This window comes from Hemitrygon akajei, chromosome 4, assembly GCF_048418815.1.
Source record: "Hemitrygon akajei chromosome 4, sHemAka1.3, whole genome shotgun sequence".
Classification (NCBI taxonomy): domain Eukaryota; kingdom Metazoa; phylum Chordata; class Chondrichthyes; order Myliobatiformes; family Dasyatidae; genus Hemitrygon; species Hemitrygon akajei.
Window position 1 is genome coordinate 101,763,124 of NC_133127.1, and position 21,060 is coordinate 101,784,183.

The 21,060-nt window shown below is 42.3% G+C and overlaps 1 protein-coding gene across 4 annotated transcripts in view; it reads right to left on the reverse strand.

Annotated features, from left to right (window-relative positions):
- The window catches only part of slc2a9l2 (solute carrier family 2 member 9, like 2), a 374,573-nt gene that overhangs the window by 193,113 nt on the left and 160,400 nt on the right, over window positions 1–21,060 (reverse strand). For all 4 annotated transcript variants that reach the window (XM_073043122.1, XM_073043121.1, XM_073043123.1 and 1 more), the window contains one exon: window positions 10,187–10,319. In XM_073043122.1, coding sequence (XP_072899223.1) covers window positions 10,187–10,319 — 133 coding nt within the window. The remainder of the gene's footprint in view (window positions 1–10,186; window positions 10,320–21,060) is intronic.

Here is a 21,060-nt window from a genome sequence, read left to right on the forward strand (position 1 = left end):
AGTGAGTGACTCGCTTCTTTAAACCCCAAGGCTTTTCCACCATACTAATACTAGGAAGTATTCCTGAAAAATTGTGATCTTCAGGACAAAGGATCAGGACTTTCAGGACCTTCAGGACTGAAGGATCTTCAGGACTCATCTCCACCTACCTGCCTTTTCCACATAACCCTTAGATCCCCTACTATGCAAAAATCTATCCAGCCTTGTCTTCAAGCAACACACACAAATGCTGGTGGAACGCAGCAGGCCAGGCAGCATCTATAGAGAGAAGCGCTGTCGACGTTTCGGGCTGAGACCCTTCAGCAGGACTAACTGAAAGGAAAGATAGTAAGAGATTTGAAAGTAGGAGGGGGAGGGGGAAATGCAAAATGATAGAGGACCGGAGAGGGTGGGGTGAAGCTAAGAGCTGGAAAGGTGATTGGCAAAAGGGATACAGTGCTGGAGAAGGGAAAGGATCATGGGATGGGAGGCCGAGGGAGAAAGAAAGGGGGAGGAGCAGGGAGATGGAGAACAGGCAGAATGATGGGCAGAAAGAGAGAAAAGGTGGGGAGGGGGGAAATAAATCAGGGATGGGATAAGAAGGGGAGGAGGGGCATTAACAGAAGTTAGAGAAGTCAATGTTCATGCCATCAGGTTGGAGGCTACCCAGACGGAATATAAGGTGTTGTTCCTCCAACCTGAGTGTGGCTTCATCTTGACATTAGAGGAGGCCATGGATAGACATATCAGAATGGGAATGGGACATGGAATTAAAATGTGTGCCACTGGGAGATCCTGCTTTCTCTGGCGGACCGAGCGTAGATGTTCAGCGAAACAGTCTCCCAGTCTGCGTCGGATCTCACCAATATATAGAAGGCCACACCGGGAGCACCGGACGCAGTATACCACACCAGCTGACTCAAAGGGTGAAGTGTCGCCTCACCTGACAGGACTGTCTGGGCCCTGAATGGTGGGTGAGGGAGGAAGTATAAGGGCAGATGTAGCACTTGTTCCACTTACAAGGATAAGTGCCAGGAGGGAGATCGGTGGGAAGGGATGGGGGGGGGACGAATGGACAAGGGAGTCGTGTAGGGAGCGATCCCTGCAGAAAGCAGAAAGAGGGGAGGAGGGAAAGATGTATTAGTAGTGGGATCCCGTTGGAGGTGGCATAAGTTATGGAGAATTATACATTGGATCCAGAGGCTGGTGGGGTGGTAGGTGAGGACAAGGGGAACCCTATCCCGAGTGGGGTGGCAGGCGGATGGGGTGAGGGCAGATGTGTGGGAAATGGGAGAGATGCGTTTGAGAGTAGAGTTGATGGTGGAAGAAGGGAAGCCCCTATGTTTAAAAAAGGAAGCCATCTCTTTCATCCTGGAATGAAAAGCCTCATCCTGAGAGCAGATGCAGCGGAGACGGAGGAATTGTAAGAAGGGGATGGCATTTTTGCAAGAGATGGGGTGGGAAGAGGAATAATCCAGGTAGCTGTGAGAGGCAGTGGGCTTATAGTAGATATCAGTAGTTAAGCCGTCTCCAGAGATGGAGATAGAAAGATCAAGAAAGGGGAGAGAGGTGTCAGAAATGGACCAGGTAAATTTGAGGGCAGGGTGAAAGTTGGAGGCAAAGTTAATGAAGTTGACGAGCTCAGCATGTGTGCAGGAGGCAGCGCCAATGCAGTCGTCGATGTAGCGAAGGAAAAGAGGAACGGATATCCATATAGGCTTGGAACATGGAGTGTTCCACGTAGCCAACAAAAAGGCAGGCATAACTGGGACCCATGCGGGTGCCCATGGCTACACCTTTGGTTTGGAGGAAGTGGGAGGAGCCAAAGGAGAAATTATTGAGAGTAAGAACTAATTCTGCTAGATGGAGGAGAGTGGTGGTAGAAGGGAATTGGTTAGGTCTGGAATCCAAAAAGAAGCGGACAGCTTTGAGACCTTCCTGGTGGGGGATGGAGGTATATAGGGACTGGACGTCCATGGTTAAAATAAGGCAGTGGGGGCCAGGGAACTTAAAATCATTGAAAAACTTCAAAGCGTGAGAAGTGTCACGAACATAGGTGGGAAGGGATTGAACAAGGGGGGGATAAAACAGTGTCAAGGTATGCAGAAATGAGTTCAATGGGGCAGGAGCAAGCTGAGACAATGGGTCTACCTGGACAGGCAGGTTTGTGGATCTTGGGTAGGAGGTAGAAACTGGAAGTGCAGGATGTGGGAACTATGAGGTTGGTGGCAGTGGATGGGAGATTTCCAGAGCTGATAAGGTTGGTGATGGTGTGGAGACAGTGGCCTGTCCAATATATTTACTGAGGTGGCCTCCACTGCTTTATTGGGCAGAGAATTCCACAGATTCACCACTCTCTGGAAAAAGCAGTTCCTCCTCATCTTCATTCTAAATCTATTCTTCCGAATCTTGAGGCTATGTTCCCTAGTTCTAGTCTCACTTATCAGTGGAAACAACTTTCCTGCCTCTATCTTATCTATCCCATTCATAATATGTTTCTATAAGATCTCCTCTCATCCTTCTGAATTCCAGTCAGTACAGTCCCAGGCAACTCAATCTCTCCTCATAGTCTTACGCCCTCATCTCTGGAATCAACCTGGTGAACCTCCTCTGCACCACCTCCAAAGCTAGTATATCCTTCCTCAAGTAAGGAGACCAGAACTGCATGCAGTACTCCAGGTGTGGCCTCATCAGTACCCTGTACATTTGCAGCATAACCCCCGCTCTTGAATTCAATCCCTCTATCAATGAAGGCCAACATTCCATTTGCCTTCTTGATAGCCTGCTGCACCTGCAAACCAACCTTTTGTGATTCATGCACAAGCACTCCCAAGTCCTTCTGCTCAACAGCATGCTGCAATTTTTTACCATTTAAATAATAATCTGTTCTTTAATTTTACCTTCCAAAGTGGATGACCTCGCATTTACCAACATTGTACTCCATCTGCCAGACCCTTGCCCACTCACTTAACCTGTCTATATCTCTCTGCAGACTCTCCGTATCTTCTGCACAATTTGCTTTTTCCACTCAATTTAGTATCGTCAGCAAACTTAGATACACTACACTCGGTCTCCTCTTCCAGATAGTTAATGTCGGTCATGAATAATTGCAGGCCCAGCACTGACTGCTGCAGCACACCACTCACCACTAATTGCCAACCAGAGTAACACCCATGTATCCCAACTCACTGCTTTCTATTAGTCAACCAATTCTCCATCCATGCTAATACATCACCCTCAACTCTGTGCATCCTTATCTTATGAATGTGTTTTATGTGACACCTTATGCACGTCTTCTGGAAATCTAAGTAAACAATGTCCATCTGTCCCCCTCTATCCACTGTGCTCATTATATCCTCAAAGAACTCCAGTAAGTTTGTCAAACAGGATCTGCTTTTGCTCAATCCGAGTTGCGTCTGTTTGATGGATCCATTTCTTTCCAGATGCCTCGCAATTTCTTCTTTAATGATAGCTTCAAGCACTTTCCCAACTACAGATGTTAAACTAACTGGCCTATAGTTACCTGCCTTTTGTCTACACCCTTTTTTGAACAGTGGCATGACATTCACCATCTTCCAATCTGCCGGGACCACCCAGAGTCCAGAGAATTTTGGTAAATTATCAGCAAAGCCTCTACTATAACCTCTGCCATTTCTATCAGTACCCTGGGATGCATTCCATCAGGACCAGGGACTTGTCTATCTTTAGGCTCAGCACAACCTCTTTAGTGACACTCTAAAATCAGTCTAACACTTCCTTTCTAAATACGCTCTCCATTTTTCTTTTGTTGTGCTTATCCAAGGGTTTCTTAAATAGTGCAAATGTATCTTCCTCTACCATCACCCCTGGCAAGGCCTTCCATGCACTTTCTTCTCTCGAGGTAAAGAACTGAGCTCTGACAACCCTCCTAAACTTTCCTCCAATCGCCTTAAAACTATGCTTCATCATATTAGCCATTTCCACCCTGGAAAAAAGTCTCTGACTATCCACTCTATCAATGCTCCTTATCATCTTATACACCTCTATCAAGTCACCTCTCATCCTTCTTCACTTCAAAAAGAAAAGCCCTAGCTCACTCAACCTATCTTCATGACACATACCCTCTAATCTAGGATAAATCTCCTCTGCACTCTCTCTAATGATTCTACATCCTTCAATGAGGCAAGCAGAACTGAACACCATATTGCAAGTGTGGTTTAACCAGCCTGTTACAGAGTTGTAACATTATCTTGCGGTTCTTGAACCCAATCCGCTGACTAATGAAGGCCAACACACCATTTGCCTTCTTAACCAACTATCAACTTGCGTGGCAACTTTGCGGGATCTCTGGATATCAACCCCAAGATCCCTGTGTTCTTCACACGGCTAAGAATCCTGCCACTCTACCTTCAAATTCAACCTTCCACATGAATCACTTCACAATTCTCTGGATTGAACTCCATCTGCCACTTCTCAGCCCAACTCTGCATTGTATCTATATCCCATAGTATCCTACGACAACCTTCTGCACCATCCACAACAGCATCAAGTTGTGACTTCTGCGTACATACTAACCCACCCTTCCACTTCCTCATCCAAGACATTTATAAAAATCACAATGAGCAGAACAGATCCCTGTGGAACAGCACTGGCCACTGATCTCCAGGCAGAATACCCTCCACCTACTACCACCCTACTGCTTTCTATGTGCAAGCCTATTCTGAATGCACACAGCCAAATTCCCTTGGATCCCATGCCTCCTACCTTTCTAAATGAGCTTACCATGTGGAACTTTAACAAATGATGTATTAAAGTCCATACTGGTCACATCCATTGCTGTGCCTTCATCAATGTGCTCTGTCACATCCTCAAATACTCAGTCAGGCTTCTGAGGCATGATCTGCCCTTCCCAAAGCCATGCTAACTATTCCAAAACAGACTATGCTTCTCCAAATGCTTGTACACTTTGTCTCCAAGAATCTTCTCCATTAATTTGCCCACTACCGAGGAAGGACTCACTGGTCTATAATTCCCAGGGTTTCCCCTACTCCCTTTCTTGAACAAAGGAATAACATTTGCCACCCTTCAGTCATCTGGTACAACTCCTGTAGCCAGTGAGGATACAAAGATCATCACCAAAAGTGCAGCAGTCTCTTCTCTCACTTCCTTTAGTAGCCTGGTATATTACATCCAGCCCTGGGGAAATATCTATCCTAATGTCTTTCTTATCAACAATATGTTCTAGCACATCAGTTTGTTTTATACTGTCCTCACAAACATCAACGTCCTTCTCACTGATGAATACTGAAGCATTCATTATGGACCTCCCGTACTTCCTCCGACACCAGGCACGTTATCTCTTCAATCTTTGATTGGTCCAACCTTCACTCAAGCCAACTCCTGCACTTCACAAACGTGTGGGGATTTCTGTAATCCTACTCACCAAGGTCTTCTCATGCACACTTCTAGCTCGCCTAAGTCCATTCTTCAGCTCCTTCCTGGCTACCTTGTAACTCCCTGCAGTCCTGTCTGATCCTTGCTTCCTAAACCTTATGTGAGGATCCTTCTTCCACTAAATTTGATGTTCAACATCCCTTACCAACCATGATCCCTTAAGCTACCAAATTTTCCCTGCCTCAAATGGACAAATCTATTCAAAACCCCATGCAAGAGCTCCCTAAACAGCACTTTTCCATTGCACATTTCCCCATTTCCAATTTACGTTCCTAAGTTCCTGGCAAACTGCATCATAATTCTCTCTCTCCCATTTAAACTTTCCAGTACCATCTGCTCTTATCCCTGTCCAAGATTGTAAAGGTCAGGGAGTTATGGTCACTGTCTTTAAAATTCTCACCCACCAAGAGATCCGACACCTGACCTGGTTCATTGCCAAGTACCAGATCCAGCATGGCCTCTCCTCTATTCAGCCTGTCTGTATATGGTATCAGGAATCCTTCCCGGACACCTAACAAATTCCACCCCATCTAAATCTTTTGCACTGAGGTACCAAACAGTATGAGAGAAGTTGAAATCACCCATGACAATAACCCTGTTAATTTTGCACCTTTCTAAAATCTGCATTCTGATTTGTCCCACAGTGTCTCTGTTGCCATTGGTGTGACCATCAGATATTGGAACAGAACTAGGCCATTTGGCCCATCAAGTCTGCTCTGCCAATCTCATAATGGCAGATCCATTTTCCCTCTCAGCTCCAATTTCCTGTCTTCTCCCCATATCCTTTCATGCCCTGACCAATAAGAATCTGTCAAACTCTGCCTTAAATATACCCAATGATTTGGCTTCCCAGCCACCTGTGGCAGTGAATTCCACAGATTCACCACTCTCTGGCTAAAGAAATTCCTCTTCATCTCTGTTCTAATTTTTGTGAACATCCTTTGAACACTCTCCAATGTTGACACATCCATTCTTAGATATAGGGCCCAAAATTGCTCACAATGCTCCAAGTGAGGCCTCACCAATACTTTATAAAGCTTCAACATTACATCCTTGCTTTTATATTCTCATCCTCTTGAAATGAATGCTAACATCACATTTGCTTTGCCCAACACAGATTCAACCTGGAATTTAACCTTTAGGGAATTCTGCATGAGAACTCCCAAGATCCTTTGCACCTCAGATTTTTAAATTTTCTCTCCATTTAGAAAATAGTCTACCCTGTCATTTTTTCTACCCAAATGCATGTCCACACACTTCCCAACACCGTATTCTATCAGCACTTGTTTGCCTATTCTACTAATTTGCCTAAGTCCTTCTGTAGCCTCTCTACTTCCTCAAAAATACCTGCCCCTCCACTTACCTTGCTATCGTCCACAAACTTAGCCATAAAGCCACCAATTCCATCATCCAAGTCATTGACATATAATGTAAAAAGAACGCCCAACACAGATCCCTGTGGAGAAACTCTAGCCACCAGCAGCCAACCAGAAAAGGCTCCCTTTATTCCCACTCTTTGCCTCCTGCCAATCAGCCACTGCTCTATCCAAGTCAGTATCTTTCCTGTAATACCATGGGTTTTATCCTGTTAAGCAGCCTCATGTGTGGCACCTTGTCAAAGGCATTCTGAAAATCCAAGTACACAACATCCACCAATTCTCTTTTGTCTATCCTGCTTGTTATTTCTTCAAAGAATTCCAAAAGATTAGACAGACAAGATTTTCCCTTAAGGAAACCATGCTGACTATGGCCTATTTAATCCTGTGCCTCCAAAGCCATATCCTTAACAATCAACTCCAACATCTTCCCAACCACTAAAATCAGACTAACTGGCCTATAATTTCGGTTCTTCTGTCTCTCTCCCTTCCTGAAGAGTGGAGTGACAGTTTCCCATCCCTCCAGCAGCATGCCAGAATCAATTGATTCTTGAAAGATCACAACCTATGCCTCCACAATCTTTTCAGCCACCTCCTAGTGAACTCTGTGGTGGAGACCATCTGGTCCAGGTGACTTATCTACCCTTAGACCTCTTACTTTTTCAAGCACCTTCTCCCTAGTAATAGCAACTTCACTCACTTCTGCCCCTTGATGCTCTGAAACATTCAGCATATTGCTGTTGTGTTCCACGGTGAAGACTGATGCAAAATACTGATTCAGTTTATCCGCCATTTCCTTGTCCCCCATTACCTCTCCAGAATCATTTTCTAGTGGTCTATTCTCACCTCTCTTTTACACTTCATGTATCTGAAGAAACTTCTGGTATCCTTTTTAATATTATTGGCTAGATTACCTTCATATTCCATCTTTTCCTTTATGACTTTTTAATGTGCCTTCTGTTGGTTTTTAAAAGCTTCCCAATCCTCTAATTTCTCACTAATTTTTGCTCTGTAATATGCCCTCTCTTTGGCTTTTACATTGGCTTTGACTTCCCTTGTCAGCCATTGCCTTTTCAATACTTTTTCATCTTTGGCGTGTATATATCCTGTGCCTTCCGGATTGCTCCCAGAAATTCTAGCCAGTGCCGCTTTGCCTTCATCCACTGTAATATTGATAGATCTGACTTCGGCTTTTCCTTCTCAAATTGCAGGGTGAATTCAATCATTTTATGATCACATTCCCTTACGAGTTACTTAACCTTAAGATCTCTGATCAATTTCAGTTCACTGCAGAACACCCAATCCAGAATAGCTGATCCCCTAGTGGGCTCAACCATGATCTGCTCTAAAATTCCTTCTTGTAGGCATTCTGAAATTTACCCTCTTGGGATCCAACACCAACCTGATTTCCCATATTGAAATCCCCCATGACTATTGTAACATTGTCTTTTTGGCATGCATTTTCTATCTCCCATTGTAATTAGTAGATCACATCCTTACAACTGGGGGTCTGTATACTACTCCAGTCAGGGTCTTTTTATCCTTGCAGTTCTTTAGCTCTACCCACAACGATTCAGCACCTTTCGACCCTATGTCACCTCTTTCTAATGATTTGATTTCATTTTTTACCACCAGAGCCACGACACTCCCTCTGCCTACCTGCCTGTCCTTTCAATACAATGTGTACCTTGGATGTTAAGCTCCCAACTATAATCTTCTCTCAGCCACGACTTAGTAATGCCTATAACATCATACCTGCCAATCTGCAACTGTGCTGCAGTTCATCTACCTTATTCCTTATACAGCACCCATTCAAATATAACACCTTCAGTCCTGTATTGTCTACTTGGATTTTAGTAAGCCCTTTGACAAGGTCCCTCATGGGAGGCTGATCTGGAAGATTAAGATGCATGAGATCCATATTTGGATTCAGAACTGGCTTGCTGCAGAAGACAGATGGTAGTGGTCGACAGGACTTATTCCGGCTAGAGGTCTGAGAATAGTGGTGTTCTAAAGGTGGTGTTCTATGATTGGCTGCCTGTTGCATTTGATGATGACACTAAGACTTGTGTAGTTCTTCATGTCAGCTGCATAAAGAAACTTGTACGGGAGAGTTTTTCAAGTGGAAAAGCTGTTGCACCAAGCCCATTCCACTCTCTTGACCTCAGAAGTTTGGGTCCAGTGGTACGAGCAATCATCACAACTGTGATTGTCACAACTGGTACAAACATCTGGAGGAATATTTATATATAAATGACCCAGATTAAAATGTTGATGGGTAAGTCAGAAAGTTTGCAGATGATACAAAGATTGGTCGTGGTGTGGATAACATAAAACACTGTCAAATGATACAGTGGAATATACAGTAGATCAGTTGCAGTTATGGGTGGAGAAATGGCAAATGGAGTTTAACCCGATCAAATGTGAAGTGTTACACATTGGCAGATCAAACCTAAAGCAACAGCACCCTTGCCATTAAGGGTGTACTGTCCTCTTACACTTGATCTACCAAAAATGCATAACCTCACAACTGGCCAGATTTAACCCTATCAGCTATCTCTGTCCATAACTGCGACTGGTTTAATATCCCACTGCATCCTTTGACAGGCTTCTTCACTGTCCACGACACCACCAACCTTTATATCGTCTGCAAACTTACTGACCCACCCCATCCACATTTTCATCCAAGTAATTTAGAGAATACATATCAGAGATTAAAGATATTAGTACAGTATGTTTACAGTGTAACAGATAGTAATAGTTCTATTAGCAAATGGAGTCCTACTCCACAATTTGTCTGTTCTACACCATAGCTCATTCCAGCATCAGCTTAGATACACCAATCTTGCAAACACATCTCCAGGTGGAACCATAACTTAAGGCTCAAGTAGAGTATGAAGGAATTCAGTCAAAACATCCATGATAACTGATTTTAAGACTTGTATTTTATACAAAGATACTTCACTGCTTTTAAAAAACAGCTATGTAGCTCTGTTCTACTGCTCCAGGTTTAATTTTAGTCCATTGGGACGTGCTGAAAGAACACAGAGTTCAAAAATTTATACAAATTGTTCTCCTCTCCCACCTCCCCCAGAAAAAGAAATTGAAATCATAACATTAAGATTCTGTACAATATTTTTAAGTGATGAAAACCAGCAAGCAATAATCAGAACTGAGAAATTCACGTCCAAGAGATTTGTCAAGGTATTATTAGCACCTTTGGAAGTTAAACACATTGTAGGTAATTGGTCAGATATGTCAAGATGAATCATTAAAATGTTCTTGAAACAATCTATTTCAACTAAACAACTGACAGCTGACAAGAGCACGCTTGGTTCTTTACATTAGTTGTCATAAATGTGCTTATAAGAATCTTATTTCATTAGATATGAACTTACCTTTTCTGGCTTTAGAAGCATCATTCTTTTCAAACAGCAAGTACCGAGGGCTTTCAGGAAGGAAGGGTAGAACAGCAAGTTGTATCAGGGCTGGAACTGCATTTAGCCCGAACATTAAAGGCCAAAGGGACTCCTTAAAATAGAGAAAAATCACGCATTACACTCAAAAGAACAAGAAGCAGTCATCAACAAGTAGAATAAATAATTATAGAAAAAGGTGAGAAATATTCAGCAGGTTTGTGGAGAGAAATAGAGTTTCTCTGGAAGGGTGAACAACTTAGTTCGATGACCTTTCACTGGAACTGGAAATCTGGGAAAACACGCTTGCTTTAACTTGAAGAGGACAGGGAAATGTTGAAGAGAACAATTGTTTGCTTCTTGAAAATAAATAATTACATGGTTGAAGGAATATTACCTTTTAAAACTAATGTGCTTGAGTATAACAACATAAGATCATAAGATATAGGTGCAGAATGAGGCTATTTCACCTATTAAGTCTGCTCTGCCATTTCATCATGGCTGATCCAATTTTCCTCTCAGCCCCAACCTCCTGCCTTCACCCCATATTCCTTTATGCTCTGACCAATTAAGAATCAATCAACCTTTAAATATACATAAAGACTTGACCTACACAGCTGTGGAATTCTGTGGAATCCGAATTCCACAGATTCACCACTCTCTAGCTGAAGAAATTCCTCCTCATCTCCACTCTAAAAGGATGCCCCTCTATTCTGAGTCTGTGCCCTCTGGTCTTAGACGCTTCCCCCCCCCCCCCACAGGAAAGATCCTCTCCACATCCACTTTATCAAGGCCTTTCACCATTCAGTAGGTTTCAGTGAGGTCACCCGTCATTCTTCTAAATTCCACTGAATACAGGCTTACAGCCAACAAACATTCTTCATATGACAAGGCATTCCATCCTGAAATCATTTTTGTAAACCTCCTTTGAACCATCTCCAGTTTTAGCACATCCTTTCAAAGATAAGGGTCTCAAAATGGCTCACAATAATCCAAGTGAGGCCTCACCATTGCTTTATAAGTTTCAACATTACATACTTACTTTTATATTCTAGTCCTCTTGAAATGAATGCTAGCATTGCAGTTGTTTTCCTCACCCCAGACTCAACTTGCAAATAAAGCTTTAGGGAATTTTGCACAAGGACTCCCAAGTCCCTTTGTACCTCAGTTTTTATTTGCTATTCTCTCTCCATTTAGAAAAAGGTCAACCCTTTCATTTCTTCTACCAAAGTGCATGACCGTACATTTTCCGACATTGTATTCCATCTGCCATTACTTTGCCCATTCTCCTAATCTGTCTAAGTCCTTCTGTAGCTCCTCTAACTCCTCAAAACTACCTGCCCCTCCACCTATCTTCATATAGTCTACAAACTTTGCAACAAATCCATCAATTCCATCATCCAAATCATTGACATATAACGTAAAAAGAATCAGTCCCAAAACAGACCCCTGCCGAACACCACTAGTCACCAGCAGCCAATCAGAAAAGGCTCCATTTATTCCCACACTTTGTCTCTAGCCAATCAGCTACTGCTTTATCCATTCTAGAATCTTTCCTGTAAAACCATGGACTTGTAGCTTGTTAACCATATAACCATGTAACAATTACAGCACGGAAACAGGCCATCTCGGCCCTCCTAGTCCGTGTCAAACACTTACTCTCACCTAGTCCCACTGACCCGCACTCAGCCCATAACCCTCCATTCCTTTCCTGTCCATATACCTATCCAATTTTACTTTAAATGACAATACCAAACCTGCCTCTACCACTTCTACTGGAAGTTCATTCCACACAGTTACCATTCTGTGAGTAAAGAAATTCCCCCTAGCGTTACCCTTAAACTTTTGCCCCCTAACTCTCAACTCATGTCCTCTTGTTTGAATCTCCCCACTCTCAATGAAAAAAGCCTATCCACGTCAACTCCATCTATCCCCCTCATAATTTTAAATACCTCTATCAAGTCCCCCCTCAACCTTCTACTCTCCAAAGAATAAAGACCTAACTTGTTCAATCTTTCCCTGTAACTTAGGTGCTGAAACCCAGGTAACATTCTAGTAAATCTTCTCTGTACTCTCTCTATTTTGTTGACATCTTTCCTATAATTCGGTGACCAGAATTGTACACAATACTCCAAATTCGGCCTTACCAATGCCATGTACAATTTTAACATTACATCCCAACTCCTATACTCAATGATCTGATTTATAAAGGACAGCATACCAAAAGCTTTCTTCACCACCTTATCCACATGAGATTCCACCTTCAGGGAACTATGCACCATTATTCCTAGATCACTCTGTTCTACTGCATTCTTCAATGCCCTACCATTTACCATGTATGTCCTATTTGGATTATTCCTACCAAAATGTAGCACCTCACACTTATCAGCATTAAACTCCATCTGCCATCGTTCAGCCCACTCTTCTAACTGGCCTAAATCTCTCTGCAAGCTTTGAAAACCTACTTCATTATCCACAACACCACCTACCTTAGTATCATCTGCATACTTACTAATCCAATTTACCACCCCATCATCCAGATCATTAATGTACATGACAAACAACATTGGACCCAGTACAGATCCCTGAGGCACACCACTAGTCACCGGCCTCCAACCTGACCAACAGTTATCCACCACTACTCTCTGGCATCTTCCATCCAGCCATTGTTGAATCCATTTTACTACTTCAATATTAATACCTAACGATTGAACCTTCCTAACTAACCTTTGATGTGGAACCTTGTCAAAGGCCTTACTGAAGTCCACATAGACAACATCCACTGCTTTAACCTCGTCAACTTTCCTCGTAACCTCTTCAAAAAATTCAATAAGATTTGTCAAACATGACCTTCCACGCACAAATCCATGTTGACTGTTCCTAATCAGACCCTGTCTATCCAGATAATTATATATACCATCTCTAAGAATACTTTCCATTAATTTACCCACCACTGACGTCAAACTGACAGGTCTATAATTGCTAGGTTTACTCTTAGAACCCTTTTTAAACAATGGAACCACATGAGCAATACGCCAATCCTTCGGCACCATCCCCGTTTCTAATGACATTTGAAATATTTCTTTCAGAGCCCCTGCTATTTCTACACTAACTTCCCTCAAGGTCAGAGGGAATATCCTGTCAGGACCCAGAGATTTATCCACTTTTATATTCCTTAAAAGCACCAGTACTTCCTCCTCTTTAATCGTCATAGTTTCCATAACTTCCCTACTTGTTTCCCTTACCTTACACAATTCAATATCCTTCTCCTTAGTGAATACCGAAGAAAAGAAATTGTTCAAAATCTCCCCCATCTCTTTCGGCTCCACACATAGCTGTCCACTCTGATTCTCTAAGGGACTAATTTCATCCCTCACTATCCTTTTGCTATTAATATAACTGTAGAAATCCTTTGGATTTATTTTCACCTTACTTGCCAATGCAACCTCGTATCTTCTTTTAGCTTTTCTAATTTCTTTCTTAAGATTCTTCTTACATTCTTTATATTCTTTGAGCACCTCATTTACTCCATGCTGCCTATATTTATTGTAGATCTCCCTCTTTTTCCGAAATAAGTTTCCAATATCCCTTGAAAACCATGGCTCTCTCAAACTTTTAACCTTACTTTTCAACCTAACAGGAACATAAAGATTCTGTACCCTCAAAATTTCACCTTTAAATGACCGCCATTTCTCTATTATATCATTCCCATAAAACAAATTGTCCTAATCCACTCCTTCTAAATTCTTTCGCATCTGCTCAAAGTTAGCCTTTCTCCAATCAAAAATCTCAAACCCTGAGTCCAGTCCCATCCTTAAGCAGCCTCATGTATGGCACCTTGTCAAAGGCCTTCTGAGAATCCAAGTATCTAACATCAACTGATTCTCCTTTGTCTATCTTGCTCATTACTTCTTCAAAGAACTCCAACAGATCCTTAATTTTCCCTTGAGGAAACCATGACCTGTTTTATCACACATCTCCAAGAACCCTCAGACCTGATCCTCATTGTCTCCAACATCTTCCCAACCATTGGCCTGAAGTTTCTTTTCTTCTGCCTCTCTCCTTTCTTGAAGAGTGGAATAACATGTGCAATTTTCCAGTCTTCCGGAACCATTGCAGGATGTAGTGATTCTTGAAAGATGCCTCCATAATCTCTTCAGTCACCTCTTTCAGAACCCTGGGTGTACACCATCTGGTCCAGGTGACTTATATATATATTCAGACCTTTCAGTTTCCTATGAATCTTCTCTCTTGTAGTAGTAACTTCTCACACTTCATCACCTCTGACACCTGGAACATACACCATACTGCTAGTGTCTTTCACTGTGAAGACTGATGCAAAATACTTATTCAGTTTGTCAGGCATTTCCTTGTCCCCTATAACTACCTCTCCAGTATCATTTTCCTGCGGACCAGTATCCACTCTTGGATCTCTTTTATACTTCATGTATCTGAAGAAATGTTTGATATCCTCTTTAATATTATTGGCCAGCTTACTTTCATATTCTATCATTTCCTTTTTAATGATTTTTTTAGTTGCCTTCTGTTGGTTTTTAAAGCTTCCCAATCCTGTAACTTCCCACTAATTTTTGTTCTGTTATATGCCTTCTCTCTGGCTTTTATGCTGGACTTGACTTCACTTGTTATCCATGGTTGTGTCATCTTTCCTTTGGAATACTTCTTCCTCTTTGGAAAGTATATATCCTGTGCCTTCTGAATTGCTTCCAGAAATTCCACCATAGAACCACAGAATATTACAGCACAGAAACAGGCTCTTTGGCCCTTCTTGGCTGTGCCAAACCATTTTTCTGCCTAGTCCCACTGACCTGCACCTAGACCATATCCCTCCATACCCCTCTTATCCGTGTACCTGTCCAAGTTTTTCTTAAATGTTAAAAGTGAGCCTGCATTCACCACTTCAACTGGCAGCTCATTCCACACTCCCACCACTCTCTGTATAAAGAAGCTGCCCCTAATGTTCCCTTTAAACTTTTCCCTTTTCACCCTTAACCTATGCCTCTGTTTTTTTTCCTCCCCTAGCCTCAGTGGAAAAAGCCTGCTGGCATTCACTCTCTCTATACCCATCAAAATTTTATACCCCTCTATCAAATCTCCCCCATTCTTCTACACTCCACAGGCCATTGCTGCTCTGCCATCATCCCTGCCAGTGTTCTTTTCTGGCCTACTCCTCATGCCTCTGTAATTTCCTTTACTCCACTGCAATACTTATACGGCCTTCCTGTCTGTGCTTTCAATACAATGTGTATCTTTGGACATTAAGTTCCCAGCTATAATATTCCTTCAGCCATGATTCAGTAAGGCCTACAACATCATATATGCAAACCTGCAACTGTGCAAGTTCATCGACCTTATTCTGTACACTGTGCGCATTCAAACACCTTCAGTCCTGTATTCACCCTTCTAGATTTTTTTCACCTTTTCAGCTGCATCTCATTCTGTTGACTACAATTTTGCCCTGTCAACAGCCTCTCCTCACTACACGATGCCTCTGTTTGTAAGCCAGCTACCTCACCTTCAGCACTATCATCCGCCTTTTCTATAATACTTCAATACTTCTTGCACAGTAACAGCAGAGTTTCTCACAGGTGTGGCCACCGGGTGGCCAATATTTCACCTAACACGTGCAAAACCTGCCAATATTTCACCTGACTCATCTCAAAGCATTTCCTTGAGGAAACTGAATTAATCCCAAGGGGTCAAACTGCATCAGTGGATATAGAAACAGATAGCTGAAGATCAATGCAGACTGAACCAAGAATAACAATGGTGAGGAGGTGGACAATAATTTACTATTGTACACCACTATCCTGGCTCAATGCCAGCTTTACTTGTTTTTTCAGTTCCATCACTGATGCATCGGAGTCACTGAGTTCATTTAAATTATTTTATTTAAAAATAGAAGTGGAGTATAGACAGTACTGTCAAAGTAAGACTGTCTGAGAGATGAGACAATTTCAGTTGAGGAGAGCTCTGTTGCCTTTTGTGACAGTTACTGAACAGACTTGACAGTGCAATTAAGTCAGGATGCTCACTTCAGACTAACTAAGATTCCAAAGGCACCAGACTTTTAATACCTGCAATATGAATGATAAATTTATGAGTGGCAACAGACGACTGGGATACATAATTGTGACCTAGTTTGGAGTACCTGGTGGATCTCAACCCGACATGCCCAAGAAATGAAGAATTGACCTCAAGACTCCAAAACATCGTTAAGATAACTGGGAAAAGTGTGTGCTACATTGAAACATTCCCATGCTAGCACATTATTCAATTTTCTAGGTAATTACCATGGCTGCATGTTTCTGTAAACAGAAATCATTAGTTCACCTGATTTTCTTTCCTGAAAAATCAGGAAATAATTCAAAATAAAAACAAAATTCCTGAAGTTCTTAACAGAACAGGCAGCAGAAAATTTGAACACAATATATCTATAGTTCTCCAGAATTCTTATTCTGGGTTTCCAGCAGTTATAACATTTTGTTTGGGACATCTTAGAAACCTTAATTTTTTTCCCAAGCTGACTGCAAATGCAAGCACTAGAAACAAGGAGTGGAGGCATCACAAGACATGTCTAGCATATGTTCAACTGACGACTTTCTGGACTATCTTGCAGCGAATGCCAATAAAGTCTTAAAAGAAACTTACCGAAGCAATTTAATAGCATAAACAAAACAGAAACAACTTTGATTTCTCTCGGCAAAAATGGCAAGTTTTCTCCCTTAGACTAACACAACTAATATAAACTCACTATTCCAGATGAAAGCAGCAATCTAATCAAAGGATTTACACAAAAGTAGGAGAACATTTCATGTCTTTCATTCATATCGAATTAAGTATCACTCACTTGCCTGTAATACCTGTACCTCAATTTCTGAAGGGACTTCATCCTAATAAATTAGTTCTTCATTGCTTGTAAACCGCTCCAGTTGCAGAAAATACATGTGGTCATTCAGGTGATGGAAACTCGGCTTTTGAGAAATTTCCCAATTATGACCCAAACACCAGAGTGCCACAGCAACGTGGTGATTAGTGCAGCTCAGGGGTTCAATTCCAACGTCATCTGTAAGGAGTCTAGAAGTCCTCCCTGTGGAATGCACGCATTTTCTCCAGGTTCCTCCCACTGTCCAAAGATGTTCCAGTTAATAGATGAATTGGTCATTGCAACCTGTCCCATGATTGCGTTGGGGTTAAATTGTGGGTTGTGGGCAGCATGGCTCAAAGGGTCAGAAGGGCTTATTCTGTGCTGTATCTCAATAAAAATAAAGACCAACCTCTGGTGTGTGACGTCAGTGACCTGAATAACTGGTCAGTAAGGTCTGCATTCCATCAGCTCAGCTCCCCAAAGCTCTCAGTCCCCCAAACCAGCTTCTGGCTGTGGGCTCTCAGCACTAACCCACCTCCACCACACCCCAGGACAGTTACATGCTGTAGTTAAAAAAAGCTAAGACAGATAGACATCTTGGTCACCATGAATGAGATGGGCCAAAGGGCCTGTTTCCATATGCTATGACTCCTATGACTTAATCGATATTGCTTCCCTGGCCAATCAATCGCTCCAGGCTATCCTTCCTGGTAGCGCTATAGTGATCTCCTTTGTTCAGCAGAGCAACAACTTCTCCCTCATTGTACCATCTCACACCCCTGACCCTGCCCCTGCCCCATCACACCTGAAAATACTAGAGCCACAGACATTAAGCTGCCTTTACGGTCCTTGCTTCAGCCACATTTCTGTCATTGCCAAAATATCATAATCCCATATGCTGATCCACGCTCACAGCTCATCCATCTCAGCTGCAAAGCTCCTTACATTAAGGTAATGCACATAAAATGCTGGAGGAACTTAGCAGGCCAGGAAACTTCCTGGAAAAGGGTACAGTCAACGTTTCCGGCTGAAACCTTTTGGCAGGACTCTCTTGTTTGTGCTTTTTATATTAAGGTAAGTTCAGATAAGCCTATCAGCCTTCTTACTCTCACCTACCCTATCTCTAGCTCCCCTTTTATTAGACTTGCTTACTCCATTTAGTACATATGCTTCTTTCTCCCTGTTATGACATTGTCATTTTAGGTCCCTCCCTTATGCATCAGTACTTAAACCGTCGCAAGTAGACATGACAAACCTCCCTCCCAAAACGACATCTCCCTCCAGCTTAGGTACACCCCATCCTTCTACTACAAGATACCCCTACACCAGTAAAGGTTCCGATTATCCAAATATTTAAAACACTGACCCCTGCACCAGCCACAAAGTTGTTGTTCTACCTAGCTATTTCTAAACTTTTCATCTTGAGTCACAGGGACTAATCCTGACATTACTACCTTAGTCCTGTTTTTCAACTTTCTACTTTGGTTTTGCAGATCCACATCTCACCTTCCCGGTGCCCCAGTACCAACATGGACCATGGACCGTGACTTCAGGCTGAGCGAATGCAGAGCATTTCAGAATGTTCTGTACTTGCTCAGTTTTCAGCTCTCAGCTTCTCTTTTCTCTTCTGGTGGTGAGATTACATTTGCTTTTTCATAGATCCTATGCTACGTTTCCTCCAAGACTCTGATGTTCCTGCACTTCAGAACTTGTCCTGTTTCCTCTTTCCATTGGCCTTATACTAATGGCCATGGTTTCAGGTCCCAATCTCGCGAATTGCCTCCAATAAAGTTTTTACCTCAATACAACTTTCGTTATTTAAAAAAAATTCTTCGACCAAGCTTACCTGGCTCAGGGTCAAGAACACCTCGTGAGATCCCCTAACTCTGAATGTATAAAATGCACCATATAAATGCAAGCTGTTATTGCCACTCAAGCAACGTTAGAGACAAAGCAGCCAGAACAATCGGCACCTAATTCATGTTCTATGATTTCTGCTGGGCTTTTGGGGTTTGCATACAAGGGACACAATGACAATCTGAGAGGCAGCTTTAAATTAGAGAAACATATACAAATCACTGAGGGTTTGGTAAATATACCTTTTGGGGAAACCACCACTGATACCCTACAAGATTTCTGAAATATAGTGGATTCTGGGTAATTGGACCGTCAGTTAATCGGAATAGCCACTTATTTGGGATAACTCTTAAGAGCAAACACAAATTGAGAAAATAATTGGGATTTCCCTTTGTGTACTTGGACACCATGCCACTTGAGGGAGGAGACGTTCAGTCACCTACACTTGTGAGGCTGTTAAACACGACACCACGCTTAGGGCAATCAATTGCCTGAGTTTGTATTACGTTATCCCTTTGGGCCGACAGATGCCAATTCAAAAAGCAATGAACTTAGATAATTCTTTTATTTGGACTTTTTAAAAAAATTATTAGACCCTTGCTATTAAAAGGTTTGACATTAGCCGAAAAAAGTTACCCGATTGAACCAAATTATAAGCCATCTGCCTAATTCCACTCACTATCAGCTGGCAGAGATAACTGGAGTGCCAAAATTTACAACTGCACCCTTGATACATCAACAAGATAAACTGTGAGAAGAATGGGAATTACATGACGGACAACAGGGAACAGCCCAAAACAGGAAAGCATGAAGGTAAGGATCTAAGCAACACACACAATGCTGGAGGAACTCAGCACCCATGGAGAAGAGTAAACAGTCGACGTTTCAGGCTGAGACCTTTCATGGATTGTTGCTCGGATTTCCAGCATCTGCAGATTTTGTGAAGGGAAGGAGCTAGATGTTGAAGACAACCTCACTCAATAGTTGTCCATTGTAACGAGATGAGGTGTGTCTGCCAGAGGACCAATGTTAAAAAATAAGTCAGAGAAGTTAGCCTCAAAGCTGGGTCATGATGAGTTCAAAGCAACAGATGTTGCCTTGATGGAAATGTAGGCACCACTTTAAATTCAAGGAAACACATGGTGAGAAAGGCAGTGATGATGCTGTAAGTGCAGAAACATGGAAATCTACAGAACTCCCCGACTTGTGTTCTCTGCAGATGATTTCTTCAATGCTGATGAAAAGGGCCCGTTTATGTTAAGTCGTGCCACACTGGACAGTTCCCTTTGCTGCTAACAAGCAACATTTCAGGTTCAAAGAAAGCAATGGATCACATGACTGTGTTGTGTTGTTCAAATATGGCAGGAGCTGGTAAAAATAAATAGTTAATTTTCGGGAAAAGTGTTAAACCTCAATTCTTCAGGGGCTAGGCATGGATAGTTTAACAGTCGAGTACTATGCTAATAAGAATGCGTGGATTCTTCAGAAATTTTTAATGAATGGCTTCTTAAAAAGAAGCAAGTTGGGATTTGGAGCTATAGCGGAAATCAAGCAAAATTCTTCTGCTTGTTGACAATTGTGCAGCACACCCTGATGTAGAATGCCTGAGAAATGTCCAGCCGGAATGTTAGCAAGCCAACACACCACCCTTGGTGCAGCCTATGGATACGGGAATCATAAAAAAAATTTAAATGTTGAATTAGTGAAGAACATTCACAAAGCAATTGAAGGAAATCTACTGCCATCTTCTTCATCAGCCAAGGAACTGGGTACAAGGGTTAACCTTCAACAGGCAGTGCAGTTTGTCACTGATAGTTGACAAGAAATAGGCAGTAAGACAACCCAGAGCTGTATTGCTCACTGCGGTTTAAAGCATTCAGGCCTGGAGATGCCAGAAACGGCTGGAGTGAAAATGAAATGATTCCACTACATCAGTAAGTTAGGAGCTATGCAGAGTATGAGGGTATTAAGAATCATCTTTAATGTTGTAATTAAAGATTTGGGGATACAATCGTTGAAAGCATTGTATCAAAACACGAAGGTAGGAAATACCAAGGTGAGGAAAGTCATAAGGATTGCACAAATGAACATGAGTTAGTGACGACACAGGATG